General features: G+C 30.1%; 1 protein-coding gene across 2 annotated transcripts; it reads right to left on the minus strand.

The window, feature by feature from the left end:
- Window positions 1–9,877: 9,877 nt before the first annotated feature.
- Window positions 9,878–14,371, minus strand: LOC134701911 (uncharacterized). Of its 2 annotated transcripts, none has more exons than XM_063563017.1 (2): window positions 14,307–14,371; window positions 9,878–11,742 (listed from the first exon to the last, which is right to left on the minus strand). In XM_063563017.1, exon 2 carries the CDS (start codon window positions 11,344–11,346, stop codon window positions 10,018–10,020), a length of 1,329 nt encoding a protein of 442 aa, XP_063419087.1. In that variant the 5' UTR covers window positions 11,347–11,742; window positions 14,307–14,371; the 3' UTR covers window positions 9,878–10,017. The 2 variants fall into 2 exon arrangements, with proteins under 2 accessions (XP_063419087.1, XP_063419088.1); XM_063563018.1 differs by having other exon boundaries at window positions 14,204–14,325.
- Window positions 14,372–17,271: the final 2,900 nt, after the last annotated feature.

A 17,271-nucleotide genomic window follows, 5' to 3' on the forward strand; every position in this document is an offset into this window, starting at 1 on the left:
GGCCAAATACAGTATGAAGTTGAAGAGCATTGAGGACCAAAGTTCCTAAAAGTTTTGCCAAATACAGCTAAGGTAATCTTTGCCTGAGCCAAGGGTATCATTGGCAGATCCAGGGAGGGGGGTCTGGGGGTTGGAACCCCTCTATTTTTTTGGCCGATCAATGCATTTGAATGGCGACATAAAGTTGGAAACCCCCCCACCCCCCTTTTGTCCTGGGTTGGGATCACCCTTTTCAAAATGGCTGGATCCGCCCCTGGGTATCAAGTTGGAAAATAAATAAAATATAAGACTTACCTATGGCAAAATAAAACGAACCATGAGGTATTATGCATTTTTTTAATTTTAAAAATAAAATGCACCAAATACCTATTCCAATTTATTTAAGCTGGAATAAAGCTGCAGACATGTCTTGACAATTTTATGTACAAATTTATTGTCATGATTATAATGCCATCAATTTCTGTATTTCATGATCCTGATGAATGGATGATTAAGGTTGTACCCAACACCTTCACTTAAATTAATTTGGCTTGTTTAATTTTCATAAAATTTTGACAAAGTATTTACTTTAACCCTTTGATAGAAACATAAAAATTTCAAAACATTTGAGCCAACCATTTTATCAGAAAAATTATACTGGTTATATAGCAGTTTGAAAAACACTAGTTTTGATCATTGAGAAGCTTTTAAAATATTCCATTAACAACACAACATAATTAAAACGTTTAGGTGATTTTACAGAGTTATCTCCCTGTTTTAGATACCACTTTAATTGAGTATTTTCACTAATTGTCATGGAATATACCATGAAGAAAAAATAGATGTTATATATATAAATAATACTGATACATTGTATTACCAAAACCAAAATATTTAATTAAAGTAAAATGTATTTAATACATGTATTTAAAGTAAAATATATATATTTGATTAATAATAATTAAGTAACTATACAATAGATGCAAATTCAATAATAACACCATCACACTTACATGATTTATAAACGTTGAAAAAGTTTTCACCAGTAAAAGTGTTTTTTTTATTCAAAAATATTTTCTTTCAGAAACAAAATTGCATAGTGTCGAACTGTCCATGCATTGAAATGACTGAGGAAAGCTATTACATTTGCATAGGTACTATTTCTGTACTTAAATATGTATTACTGGAAATTTACTTTTAATATTTAGTATTATCTCTTTACTTTAAAATTATTGTAATATTAAAGGTACTTGTATTTTACAGTACTTGATTTGTACTAAATATTTTGGTACAGAAATTATACAATATTCCATGTTTGAAAATTATAATTTTTAGAGATTTGAAATAGAAAAACTTCTAAAATGCTGAAAATGTAACTGTAGTAACCCAAAATCTGTAGTACCTAAATTTCAAGCATATATCAAGTACTGTAAAATACAGGTACCTAAATATTAATACAATAATTTTAAAGTAACAAAATAGTACTGAATATTAAAAGTAGATAATCTAATTTTAATGGAAATTCCAGTACTACAGATTTTTAGTACAAAAATAGTACCTATGCAAAAGTAGCTGTGTAGATAAAGGACATGATTGTATATGAAAATGAAATAATTCTAGAATAGTAAAAGACATGTTTATGTAAAGCAAAAGAGATTTGTTTAAAAAAATTTAAGTACACAATTTTAAAGCACTTTATACATGTACAACCACTTGGTGTACGGTGGGTAATATGTATACCTTAAACATCATCTTGTTAAACATGTTAAATGAAAATATAAGTACGTCCAGAAAACTTTGGTCAGACACAAGCTCAGCATAAAACAGTATTACAAAAGTTAATACTTTTCAATATAAACAGACAATAATTAATACATCTACTTCCAAATCATACAAATGTACATGTAAATGATGTAGACAAAGGGCACTTGAGGACAAAAATCTAAAATTGAAAATAACAGAAGTCTTAAAATTCAATTCATATTTGTGCTAAATCAACAGTACAAAATCTAGACTAGTAGCAAAAAAACAATTCATGGATCAAACATGTCAAGTGTACAAAATAATTATCCAAGAATGTACTCAACAAAATCAGTACATCACTTAACATTACCCTGATTACATTTAACATTTTTTTCAAAAATTATACATACAACCTTTGAGCTGACAGAATTATTTGAATAAGCAAATTTGTGTAAAACTGCATGTTAAAAATCAATTTAAAAAATAAATAACTTCTTCATGTTCTTATCATGAGCAATCATGGTTATCATTTCTAATATCAAAATTAATGCTCTTTTTCCAAACATTAATACTTTTTGTGTGTAAACAAATTGTCATCTAATAATGTCAATCAACAACAATGAACAAGAAATATTCAATACATAAAAAAAATGAACAATGCCAATACACAATGACATATTTTAAGGAAAGTAATAGCTTGATTATAAAGAAAAAGTAATTGTTTCCCATACAAAATTTGATTGTTGAAATGATGTGCAATGTTTGGTGTACTTTGTCTTTTTGAATCTGAAATACAATCTATACATTGCAAGATACTCAAATACTTATATAATAACATGACTAATAGAATCATTTCCTATCTTCATATTGGCAAATCTTGCCTCTATGTCTTTTAAGTGCAAGAGTTATCTCTCTTCTGGATGGGTATTTTGCATAGGAAAGTTAAATATATGTATAGTAATAGTAATATTTTATGATGAAATTGTAGAAAAAAAATAAAATTAAAGCATAAATAAAACTGCTGCATTAGTTATGGTAGTATTTGGAATAAAATAAAATTTGAAAAAAAATGTTATATAATCTTTATTTGTCATATAAGTAACATTATACTTGTGACATAAACAAAAGTAACAACAACAATAAAATAACTGAGTTGAACACACACATATCTATATATATACAAGTAAAACTAACTAAGAGTCCCCTGTCCTCAGCTCTAAAGACTGTTTTATAAAGGAACCTGTTTTTTTCACTTGGTTTATATTAGAAGGATTTAGTAGAATTACTAGTTTTTGTGTATCAGATAGATTTGGAAACATAGGATTATCTATTGCTATGTCATTAAAAAGTTTTATACGTAAAACGTTATTAATTTGACAGTGGAGGAGAAAGTGATTTTCATCTTCTAAGGTTTTACAAGTTGGACATGTTCTATTGTCTCGAGGTATTTTTAGATATCTGCCCTTTTCAATGAGCAAATTATGGTCACTAATTCTGATTTTTGTAAATAAACGTCTAGTTTCAAAATTTTGATATTTAAGATAAAATTCTTGGTCTTGTTTGACTTTAATATATTTGTAAAGAAAAAGTTTGTTATTTTCGTTCAAACTATTTATTTTATTTTCCAGTAGTTCTGTATAAAATTTACTTGTAGTATTCTTAATCCAAGTCTTTAATTTGTTAACTTGTTCCATGTTTTGACAGGACATTACTTTTTGTGTATCAATATTCATTTCTTGTGTTGAGTCTTTTATAAAAGTGAACCAAGTATAAACTCCTTGTGAATCAAGGTGTTTACTTAATGTATAACTTTCTTTTAGTAACGGGTTTATGTTTTCAGTATTTAATCTAGCCCAATAAAGAATTGCTTGTGTTTTTATATATTTTTCTATTGGTTGTCTACCAAGTTCAGCTTTAACGCCTGAATTAGCAGATGTTTTTTTAGTACCTAGAATATATTTACAGAAATTAACATGAACCTTTTCAAAGGGAGTCTTATCCAAATATTGGAAATTATCTATATCTTTGTTTTGAGATTTTAATCTGCCTTTTGCTCTATAATAAGATTGATATGTATCCATGTATGATATTTCAGCATTATATGTTAAAATTGGTTTTATGAGAGAATCAAAAAGATTACAAGATACATTAACAGGGAAATTTCCCCAAAAGGCTGCATGTTTTTTTAATGAAAACAGAGCTTTCCTAGCTTTTTTGGCTAAATCTGTTAAACTTGCATTTAAATTTCCGTTATTTTTTATCAGAGTGCCCAGAAATTTATATTCTGTAACGTTATCAATTTTTTCATTATTGAACCTTACAATGTATGGTTCCAGTTTTGTAGTTCTTTGTTCAATGATCATTGTTTTTGTTTTTTTAGTATTTAGACATAATTGCCATTTTTCACAGTAATTTGATAAGTTATTTAGGCTATTTTGAAGACCTTCTTTACTTTCCGATAAAATTATAAGGTCATCAGCAAACAAAAGACTTCCTATATCAGAATTTAATATTCTCAAGGGTGTTGAACCTTTATGGTCAAAATTTTCAACTATATCATTAATAAATAAATTGAAGAGTGTGGGACTAATACTGTCCCCTTGTTTTACTCCTCGGTCAATGGGAAAGAATCTAGAATGTTTATCATTATATTTTAAAGATGCTTCAGTATGAATAAACTGTTGTTTTATTATTTCAAACATATGTTTCCCTACATCCATTCTAGCTAATTTATAAAGCATTCCAATTCTCCAAAGGGAATCAAAAGCCTTTTTAAGATCTACAAAACAGACAAAAAGTTTTCTTTTATTTTTATGAATATATTTATTAATCAAAGTTTTAAGGATAAATACACTGTCTGCAGTTCTATGATTAACTCTAAATCCAAATTGGGCATTAGTTAATTTTTTTTCCAAAATTTTAATCATTCTTTGATTTAAGATGCTACTAAATAATTTGGATATACAGTTGATTAAAGAAATTCCTCTGTAGTTGCTTGGGTTACATTTGTCACCAGATTTATGTACTAAAGTTATGTATGCAGTATTCCATGAAGTTGGATAGTGTCCTGTTTTTAACATAAGATTAAATAATTTAGCATATGCTTTGGTAGTTACTGGACTACTAAATTTAATTACCTCGTTTAACACACTATCTGGACCACTTGCTTTTCCATTTTTTAAGTTTTTTAAAATACAATTAATTTCAGAGCAAGTAATAGGCCTGTCTGTTTCAGGGTTATAAGAAATATTATCTTCAAAATTTTTCAGCTTTTGCTCAATTTTGGTTTGAAAATCATTATTTATTTTTGAAAACTTTCCTTGATTTTGGAAATGTTTAATTGTGCTTTCACTGTCCTTTAACATTTCTTTTAAATCATCATCTCCATCTATATTTTTGTTTTCTAGTGATTTTAGTATTTTCCAGTATTCCTGAGGATTTTTATTCATTGAATCTGAAAGTTTATCAAAGATTTTCTTTTTATATTCTATTTTTTTCAGTTTTATTAACTTTCTAAATGATTTGAGTAAACAAAAATATTTATGTTTCAGTGAACAGTTAAAGGGATTTTGTCTTAATTCTTTTCCGACTGCATTTATCGACTTTTTATATTCATATACTTCATTATCTGACCATTTTTGTTTCTTTTTTTTGTTTCTTTTAGAGTTTGGCATACCTCTTACATGTCTTAATGTACAAGATTTTTCTGTTAAGTTGCATAAAATTAAATCAAGCTCACTAGCTGCCTGATCTATCCCATTTTGATTTTCACTATATTTCTTTGTTTCAAAGTTTATAATTTCATTTATAAAATTTTCAGAAGATATAGTTTGAATTAATATATTTTTGGAGTTATCGTTCCACTTATAAGATTTCATTGTTTTCCATTTGTCTTCTGGAAATAGATACTGTTTTTTACTTATATTACATTTAAGAAATATTTCAATTTGTGCATGATCTGAAAGGTAGTTGATTTCATTAGTTTTAAAGTATATTACTGAGGTCAGGAGACTCTTACTTACAATAGCATAATCTACTGTACTCAAGCCATTGGGCGTGAAACATGTAAAATATCCCAAAGAATCACCAATGTATCTGCCGTTAAGTATACGTAGTCTTGATGACAAGCATAATTCTAAAAGATTGTTACCCTGTGCATTTAGTATTTTATCTTGGTTATTTCTTTTTAAAAATTGATCCACATCATAATTTTGAGGTAATATATTTTGAGAATGTATATTAAATAGATCTGGGTCATCATTTTCTATAAAATCTGGATGACTGCTAGTGCGGGAGTTAAAATCTCCTATTAAGGCAATTTGTCCTTTGTTTGAATATGTACTTATTTCTTTTTCTAACTGGGTATAGTCATTTTCATAATGAGTGGAATTTACAGGGGGGGATATAAACAGCACACAAGTATAAGTCATGTGTAAGGCCAAAGAAATTTTTGTCTAATTTAAGCCATAGTCTGTTTTGTGAATTTGTACCTTCTTGAATATGGGAAATCCCTTTGGAGTATATTTTTTTATAGTATACTAGTATCCCACCACTATGTCTTTTTGCTTTCTTCTTCTTTTTTCTTATTTTAGAAAAGGTATTAAAGCCAGGGATATTATATTCTTTACATTCTCCTTTCCAGGTTTCTAATAAGATATTTATGTCACTTTTTATACTGTTAAGAAAAAAATCATCATTTGATTTGTCACCAAGACCATGTATATTCCATGCAGATATAGTTAGTTGCTTAATTAATGACTTCTGATTCATTATAAATCCAAAATTGAAATATATGGCTGAAAACTAGCTTTAAAGCATAGTGATATATCTATAACATTATTATAATCATGTGTAAGTCTACATTTAAAACACATAGTAGTATAATACATCTGTTTGAAAGTATGCATTAAAAATAAAAAGGCATTCAACTTATTTAAGCTAAGTACCATAAAAAGAGGGATAACTCTTATCTAAATTTTCTTTATTCCAAATCTTTGAGAGAGATAATACTGTGTTACAGAATAACCCTTTTTATTTCTTTTCCTTCAGGTTTTTTTTATTGTATTTCAGAAATAAAAATAAAAATCTCTATTTCTAATTGTGTATAAAGCATTATCTTTACTGGTTGTTATTACATTTTAGAAAAAGGATTTATGGATGCATGAATATAATATACAATGATGAAGAATATAACTAATATAATACAAATTTAGTACCACTTTACATGTTAAATGGGGGAAAACTTCAAGATAAATATAAAGAGAGTTTCTAGACAATAAAGTTTTACTATAGTATTTAATATACATGTATATTCTTATTATTTTTAAAGTAAAATGTATATATAGAGAGAACCATGAGTCTTTAAGAAATAAAATTTATATAGAAAACAATAAAGCATTATTTCTTGTTCTTTGTTTTACTGTGATAACATATCACTATATCTTGTTATAATGTCAGACTACGTCAAGATTTTACTGTTTTACAGTATTGCAAAAAATAAATTCTAGCTAATAACATGAATAATAATCTATCAAGCACCACATTCTTTTTATGGTATACTTCTATTAAACAAAAGATTATTTATAAAAAACAATTTTTAAACACCCCAAAACTACATCTTAATCAGTCATTAAGCCATGTTTATTTCTCAGCTGCGTTTTAAAATCAACATTGAACACAAGATTTATCTAGAAACTGTATAAAATGAAGAATAAGATACACTTATTTCCTAACATTTTTCATTTCTTGCAGCATTAATTCTATCATTGGAAGCAAGCTGTCTGTACTGTCGCTGTATTGTTGACGGTTTACATTTTGGTACTGATTCTGCCAATTTTGATTTATATTTTGGTTTTGCCTATTGTTGTCATTTTGCCAATTTTGCTTGTTATAACTCATATTTCTATTTTGTGTATTATAATCCTTTGTATTTCTATTGTAAAAGCTATGTTTGTACCCTACATTATCTGCTGTGTTTTGATATGGTCTGTTTCCATAGTTTTGGTTTCTATAATGGTTGTCTGGACTTCTCTGCTTTGTATCTGTTACCATACCAAGTAATGGGTTAGTTATTTTCTTGATACATTTCACCATGATTCCTACTCCTACCTCATTAAGATGAATTCCATCAATATAGTCTGTTGTTCTCATATTACTATATTCTACCAGTTGTATGTTTTCGTCAAAACAGTAATCTTTAAGTAAAGTATTATACTGACGTCGTTTCTCTTCAAATTCTTTAGACTGATCACGGTCTCTTAAAAAACGAGGTAGAATTTCTGCGAGAATGATCTTAGTTGCTGGTAGTATTCTTCGTGTTGTTGCTACTAGATATTCTACTTCTTTTAGTACACAATCAGCTTGTTTTCTTTCAAGATCATTTGATCCTATTTGAAAAAGTACATTTTCTGCACTTACTTTTTCTAATTTGATAAATTGTGTAGCGCCAAATACTGTTTTGTCTCTCAGTGTATTAATTCGTGTATTTTTATTTCTATATATCCTTCTGCCATTCAAGTCTTTAACTATTGATGAACCTATTATCCAAAGATTAGCTTTGGGAGTATTTTCATTTGTTGAATTTTGTGTACTTCTAACACTTTCTCCTTTTTCTTGAGAATTTTCAAGCCTGTTATGATCAATTTCACCTTCATCATTTCTAAAATCTTGCGATTGATCATTGTGAGATACTGGTGTGTCATGTGACATACACATTTGGTTTTTCCTTAAATCTGAATCAATTTTGTCTATTTTTTTGTTAGTTTCTCTTGTTTCTGCCTGATTTACTCTTAACTCTTCAACAACGCGGTTCATGTTCACGGCATTTGCAGTCTGTGCTAATAGTTTGTGAGTTACTTCTATTCTGTTGAGAACAACCAATGAATCTTGATATATTTTCTGTGAATTTTCACATCTGTCTAAATCCATCTTAATATTTTCTCCTAACCATGCTAACTGCCTGGCGACTGTTGACATAGTTTCACTATTTATGTTGGTATTTAAATTCTGAACAACTTTTTCTAATTTTTCTACGTCGGATTTAAGTTTTGTAATTTCTGAGAATTTTTCATTCATTTCATTACATACTTTAAGGACCTCATTTGTTTTAGAATCGTTCTCTATTAATTTACGTTCGATTGAGTGCAAAACTTGTTTTATATCACTTATATCTTTTTCTTTAGATTCATCTCGAGCTTGGACATTTATTTGTTCTGTATCTGACATTGTTTCTGAAGTTTTTTTGTCTTTCTCTTGGTTTTCAGACACTATGATTATTTGTTCTTTATCATGTTTATCAGTCATTGTTTCTGAAGTTTTTTTGTCTTTTTCTAGGTTTTCAGACACTGTTTTTGAATAACTAGTTTCTTCGTCTTGTTCATCAGATTGCATGCTAAGATCAACATTTACTGTCACCTTGTTTGAGGAATTATTTTGTTCTTCGTCCTTGAAAGGTTCATAAAGTGTTACCTTTGCAAACAGCTCATCCACATTCGGATTATCTCCCTTTGCCCGTTGGCTAACCAAATTGTCAATTACCAACCATATCTCTTTGTATTCATTTTCTAACCATGTGTCAATAGTTTTACCCTGTATCATTGCATTTGTCGTGGTGTAAAAGAGAGTAACTACTAACAACTTTTTATTATTGAATGATATTTCAACAGCTGATTTGTACAGCAAATCTGTTGGTGATTTCCACTGGAAGGGCTTTTGTTCATCGTTAATGTTAATTGATTTTGATTTAATGTCAAAATCTTTCCATTTTACATCGTAATTTGGATTGTCACCCAATATTTTAAAGTATCGGATAAGCAGTGCTCGTCGCCAGAGTAGTAAAGTGTCCTTGTTAAGCTTAATATATATATTATTTAAAATATAAACTACATGTATACATACAGTGACATATGAGAATATACAATGTATCCCTACCCCAAATTAAATTATTTAACTATTCTTACTGAATTTCTCTTTTTCAAAACTGAATAGTAAAAAAAAATCAATAGGCTTTGAACCTTTCATTTGGAACTGGAATGTACATGAATTGTCAAGGCTTTTTGAAATTTCATTCATTGGAATAAACTTGAAATCTAAAATACACCTGAATTTCAGAAATGCTAGTGTGCATTTACGACTAGAATGTTGAACAATGAACAAATCAAGTTAGATAAATTATTAAGCTAGATTTCAGTATATGCTGCATACAAACAATGCCATCAAAATATAAAATGTTATTTCGAGCTTTTGTCATGTTTGTGAAAGCTATTCTAAATACAACATGCCTCCCCATCTTAGAAATTACTTTTTCCACAAAACATCTCCTGGCCATCTCTGAGCATTTTCTGGTTTAAGTTGAATTAGTGGATTAGCTTTGGGATTGTATGCTTTATAATTCCGTTTCAGAAAGAAATCCAACAGCTGTTGTAGATCGTGAGCTCCTTCGTGCCAGCGCCATTCCATAAGAACCGCTTTTACATCTACAGTATCAAAAAATTTGTTTCCGCCATTAAAAACTTTGGTTTCATATCCTTCTACATCTATTTTTAGAACAACTTTTTTGAAATCAAAATTTGGAAGTTGAAGGATATCATCCAATTTGGCTGTCATGACAACATCTTTGTATTTTCCAATAATTGTACTACCTTGAACTTTTTTCTCATTGCTATCTTTCAAGACGTATGTTCCACCAACATTTTGAAAATCTTTCCCGAGCTCTACTTTTTCACGAATATCTGAAAGAGCATTGTGTATAATAGTGACTTTTTCAGAAAATGGCTTGCCGTCTGATGAAACACCAGATTCGACAGACTTACATAATCTCTGTAAATTAATTGACAATGGTTCAACTGCTATCACTTTCCTTCCTAGCTTTGCTATAGACAGCGCAAATACTCCAATGTTCGCTCCTAAGTCTACAAACTGTAAATCGTTGTCTGTTTTGAGAAGTCGTGACACTAGATTCACTAATTCTCCTTCCCAATGTCCACTATTCATCAGGTCCTTACTGATCCATTTGTCATCAAGTGGACTATGAATATAAATTGGTGTATTACCCCAGGAATTTTTCAATGAAACTTTTATGAAGTGATCTTTAGTTTGACAAATGCCACTATCAGGAATCCAATCATTACCATTATGAGAGTACACTTTTAAACCATTGTTTACATTTACATCTGTGACGGCAGGCTTAGCTTTTCTTATTGCTTGTTGAATGTTTTTGGCATTAGGCTGCATTTTAGCTTTTACAGCTGATATAAAAGAAGGCTTTTTATTTGTTTTTCTTCCATCACTGTTTTTAATACTGTTAATTACCTCATCATTATTTACAACAGTGTTCATCAAGGCATTTCCATTACTTCCAGAAGATTTTTTATTTTGTTTTACAGAGAGCTGTTGATTTTTATCTAAGTTACCTCCCTTTGTGGTAGATATTTGATTTTGTATAGAGTCATCTCCTTGTTTCAACATTTTCTTTTGTTCAACAGAGCTGGTCTTTTCCACCACTTGTCCATTTTCTGATTGACCATTTTCATTGTTCGCTCGAATAAGTGTATGGTGTCCAATAATCCATCCTGCAACCGTACAGCATACAACGACAACAACAAACACAATGGGCCTCACGTTCATATTTAAAGCGTAATAAGACTACAAAAATAAAAGACTAGTTTGTAAATTTGAATGACTATATTCTTTGAGAAGATAATGTTATATCCATATGGCACATAGAAAAATTCACATGAGGTAGCTGAAATTGACTTTGTACATGTATGTTAACTGAGACAGACATGGCTTTAAATCAAATAATACTTGTACTAGAAATGATCATTCCACAAGTTCCGCATTTGAGGATTACATCTCTTTTGTTTCAGTTGTAAGGCTGACTGGCAGCTATACCAAACCATATATCTTGCTTTTCTTTTCTTTACTTCACATCACTCAGACATGTCAGACTAAGCCAAGTAATCTTTTAAAGATGTTCAAATTCTGTACAGGTACATTGTAATGACTGTGTAATTTACACAACTGAAATCAGAGAAATAAATCTGAATTATTTTTTTTTAAATTATTTTTTTCAAAAGAACATAAACATGTTATGATGTAGTAACTGAGGAATGAGATTTTTAACAATAATTTGTTTTTTGTCATTGTAGTTTTTAAAACTATATACATGATAAAAGGCACATTTCCTTCAATTACAAAAGGTACATTGTAGTAACAAAAATGTATATCATTTTATGACAATTCTGCTTATGGTTCTCAGGGGATTGAATTTCAAACAGAAATGACTTCTACTTCTACCATTTAGTGACAAATTGAAAATTATGTCACAGGAAGACACTAACAACATGTACAACAAGCCATATATATCCATTGTATATATACAAATTAAAAATACAGGAAAATGCAATGTGTTATTAGTTTGATGTAATAGTTTAGTTAATATTTTCACTTTGAAATGAAAGATTGCTTTTAAAAAAATAACAGTTTTAATTATTATTAATAATTAAAACAAAAGATGTACAAATGTACGCATAGGCACATAAGCATGTTAAGTACAAAATTTGAATATACTTTTCTTGTTTGCAAAAAACAGCAAATGGAATTTTCAGTGCACACAAGGGAAAAAATTCTGAATTGTGTACACATTTTATGGAATCCCCATCTGTTCGTGTCCAATCATGTTTGCGACCATTCAGGTTTGCCCCCTTTCACTTTTGCACCCAAAGTTAGTTCGCACCCTACACGTTCACACCCAATATTTATTGGTTTTGTGTGTTTATAATTTGTAAAAGAGCTTTGGTAAACTACAGTTCTTGTGTAATGTTATAAATATATATATTTTTTTTCATTGTTTCTAATTAAAGTGAAATTATGTCATTTTTGTTTTTTGTGTCATGGTAAGTGTTGCTTTAAACATTTTTTTTTAATCAAGTCAAATTCTGACTACCAGTATTTTTTTTTTTTGTGCTAAATAATTCTTAATCATGTCAGCATGTTTCGGTTAGTTTATTGTAATAAATATTTTTTTCATTGTTTCTAGTAAATAACATGAACATCAATGAACATGATGAATAAAGTGCGAATCTGACAATGTTATTTTGGTGTTGAAAAAATGGTAAGCATGCATGGTATAAGTGTATAATATTGCTATAAATTATATTTTGTTCATTGTTTCTAAATACTATAATGAATATAATGAGATTCTGACAAGTTCTTAATCATGTTAATGTGTTGTACATGTTGTATAAATATATTTTTCCTCGTTTTCTAAAAAACACTTACCTACATTCATGACATTGTTTTCACCAGTAATATATATGTTTAAGGTTCATCATAACCTTTTGGCTAATATGGCCGTATTTACACAACAAATTTTACTCTGAGTACAGACAAACCTAGTCACTTGCAAAAGTTTACAGGGACACTGGACATATATTTTTTTTAAACACAAAGAAAAGTACGATATATATAAAGGTACAATATGGCATACACATTTATTTATATGTTGCTACATGTAGTCGGATATCATGAAACATGACCATTTCAATACATTGGTGGATATCATGAAACATGACCATTTCAATACATTGGTGAAATATACTTTCTTGTGTATTAAAATGTGTTTCAAATCTTAGATAATGTAAAGTTCACAAAATGATTCTTCAATTTTTGAAAAAAAGATTGCCAAATAAATTGTTTTATAGGAAAATGTAGGAAATTAATAGAATAAATACAGTATATATACATGTAGGGATATGATGTGAAAATCCATGGATGTTACCAGCGGGATTCGAACCCTCAATCTCGGGATCTAAAGGCAGCGCTCTAACCAATTGAGCCAAAGAAGATCTTCCCTAACTCAACTAGTTAGACTACCTTTATATCTCCAGGTCTACAACACTCCTCCCCTTTTTCTTTTTTTCGGGCTGCGTACCATCCATCCGAGCAAATCACAGGTCCACTACCTGTACAACCCCGAGATATCTACTCGGAAATCCTCTTGCCAGTTCCACCTAGATATGTCATGGTCATCTTATGACCGCTGGTCAACCACCATGACCCCATATCAAACTGCCAGGCACCTATATACACTTGTTAGTACAAGTAGTAATTGCTCGCAGCGCCAATGATGTGAAAATCCATGGATGGTACCAGCGGGATTCGCACCCTCAATCTCAGGATCTAAAGGCAGCGCTCTAACCAATTGAGCCAAAGAAGATCTTCCCTAACTCAACTAGTTAGACTACCTTTATATCTCCAGGTCTACAACAGATAGTAGATCTTCCCATGGGCATGGATAGAAAACAAGTGCCTGTGGTTTTACTCATATACGTAGCTAAATACATGCAGTGCTTACATCAAAGCAATTTAAAACAACAATCATGATTTTCAAATTATTCAACTGGAACTTGTTTTTGAATTGGGTGCGAACGTGCGAGGTGCGAACGTGTAGGGTGCGAAAGAGTATTGGGCGCGAACGGACCTGATACCGAGTTTTGTATGGGGGTTACTCTGGATACTCCAACTCAGTGTACCCAAAAGGTATCCTTTCCATAGCTACTTTGGGGTAGGATTTGTAAACTCACTATATTAAGTTCATTGTAGAAACCAGCTGTGTTGGATTTTCAAAACAGGAAGTTAACAAAGATATCAAATTTTTATCAAAGAAATCGGTCTCGGTTAACTTTAAAAATCCGGATAAGTAAAAGAAAACAGAAGTTGATACACTTTTATAGGTGACCCCGTGTCACCCAGGGGCGGATCTAGATAGGGGGCCCCAACCTAGGACAAAAAGGCATAGTCTTAATTATGTGAAAGACAACAAGAAGCCCAATACGCTAACATTAAATCTGATAATGATCGTTTGTAAAGTATGGAGTCACGGCCTGAAGGTCATTGCCAAGAATCTGTCCGGTTTAAGGGAGATAACTCAATTTGATAACAATTAATAGTATCGACAAGGACGATAACCCATCCTCGCTCCACATGAGGTTACTTGATAATTTGACATGTGCGATAAGACGCACAATTGAGGGGTCGAACACCCGCTGTTTTGTAAAGATAATTTCAGTGAAAACCAATACCAGATGTTATCTATAAGATAATTTCGAATCATGTTTTCTGTATTTTGTTGCAGTTTGTTAAATTGATTGAAGGCCGGAGAGATCTTCGATCTATGTTGAAACCCGGGACTACTAAAGAAGATTATAAGTCCTATTTAAAACGTCTCACGATGTTTGATCTCAATTGGTAAATGTAAGATGCATATAAATAAAAATAGATATTATTCTTTAAAATGAATTGAGCATCAAACTGACTGAAATGTAATTGAAATTTTAGTACAACTATTTCACATGTAATTGGCTGAAAGGCTGTTGTCTTGCGATTCTTTTTTTATTCATATAATCTGATGTCCAGTAGTTGTCGTTTGTTTATGTGATTCACAAGTGTTTCTATTTTTTTTATATACATTAGACCGTTGGTTTTACACTAGTAATTTTTGTGGCCCTTTATAGCTTGCTGTTCGGTGTGAGACTACGCTCCGTGTTGAACACCGTACCTTGACCCATAAAGGTTTATTTATACAAATTGTGACTTGGATGGAGAGTTGTCTCATTGGCACTCATACCACAGCTTCCTATATACCTGGTACCTCAAGAATTCGAAATGTTTTTCATTTTATTTAATTTCAAACATTCATCGACAGTTCAAAATTATTAAATTTAACAGTATACTTTGAGTGCGGATAACAACACAATTCCTCGAGTAAAATAAAGTGTTGTTGGTTAATGTCGGTCATATTTTTTTTCGTAAATTGTTTTGTTATGAATGTAGTCTTCTCAATTGAATAATTTTATATTTTTTTCATGTTGGGTTCTTTTATAGCCGATTAAATGGTATGTGTTTCTCATTGCTGAAGGCCGTACGGTTGCCTATAATTAAATACGTCCACTTCATTTGAACTTTGGAGGATAGTTGTCTTATTGGCAATCATACCACATCTCTTTGTTTTTTTTTAAATATTTTTTTGGATGTGTACTGGTGGATAATTTATCTTCAAATCGGTACTTTAGATCTTTTGTATTCTGTAGATAAGTTTCGTACCAATCTGACATGGAAGCCTTTTCTACTAATTTCAACAGTTTTGTCGTGTGTTGTGCTTTCATACCACAGATATATTTGAGCACTCACAAACATTTTAACCCCGCTGAATATCACGGTTTCTAGTTCCGTTTTATAAAGCCAGGAACAAATTACTTGTAACTATATATGTGGTTGTCGTTTCTTGAAGTTGCTGTCTGAAATATTTATTTTCTTGGTGTTATTGCCATCATTAAGCATATACCTGTTCGTTTAATTGGGTTTCCCCCTATTTTCATTGTTTCGACATTTAACATGAGATCTGTTATATAGCACGTTTCACCCACCGCATTTTTGTGCTTGTCCCAAGTAAGGAACATCTGGCCTTTGTTAGTCTTGTGTGCGTGCGTGCAAGGTTTTTTTTAAAAACTTTGGTTTATTTATGTTACGGAGTTACATGTGGCGTTCTTTTTGATGAAATATAGTTAACTTTGTGTATAGGGGCAAACTAGCGCACGCGGAATATTCTTGTGTTGCATTTAAGACCAATTTGTGGATTTGGGCTATTTCTTGCTCTTTGGTCGGATTGTTGACTATCTTTTTTACACATTTTTCGTTTCCATTCTCATTGCCAATCATACCACCTCGTCTTATTTTGTAAATTATCGTATTGACTTCTAAGTTAAACCAGAGATATAAATTAGTAGATATACATATATCTATGAATATCTATGGCTCTGTTTAAATCATTTATGAAGGAAAAGAAAGTGTTTCATACATTATGACAGCCAAATTATTCAATTAAAGTTTACAGAACCCTATATAGTAGTAGCCTGTGAATTTCGTGGGTGGAGAGTAGGTCATCCCGTTAAAATTACATAATTAATATCTCAATAGAGACTTAAAAAATAATCAGAACAAAGGACGAAACAGATTTTTGTCAAACAACATTTTATATATGTATATGAAATAATTATGTACATTAATAATAGAGTATATATCATGGAGGACAACTTTTCAAAATAAATCATACATGCATTAAGATGATAATTTCATTTACTATGATCTATTAGAATTAAATTGTAAATTTTACGATCCTGATGATTTTTTAAATGAATATCAATACAAAATAAACAAAAAAAAAGTCTAAAATATTTATAGTTAACGTTTAAAAAGCCAACCTCACCACTTCCTTATATATTTACAAATATTAAAATCCGAAAATGTCTTTTAAATTTCCAAACGCATTTAATCCCATTAATTAAAAAAAAAGTGATTGTGTATTGATAATTAAAACAATTCGTTTAGATTATGATTGCATCCTCATACTTTATTTAATATCGGTTATAAGCACGTGAAAACAGACACAAACAAAAACTTTGATTATAAATAACTTCAATTATAAAAACGTGAATTTCATATTATTTAGTGTTTTGTAATTCCTTCAGCCCTAAACATAGTTAATACAAA

The sequence above is a fragment of the Mytilus trossulus genome, unplaced genomic scaffold (assembly GCF_036588685.1).
Source record: "Mytilus trossulus isolate FHL-02 unplaced genomic scaffold, PNRI_Mtr1.1.1.hap1 h1tg000373l__unscaffolded, whole genome shotgun sequence".
Lineage (NCBI taxonomy): Eukaryota > Metazoa > Mollusca > Bivalvia > Mytilida > Mytilidae > Mytilus > Mytilus trossulus.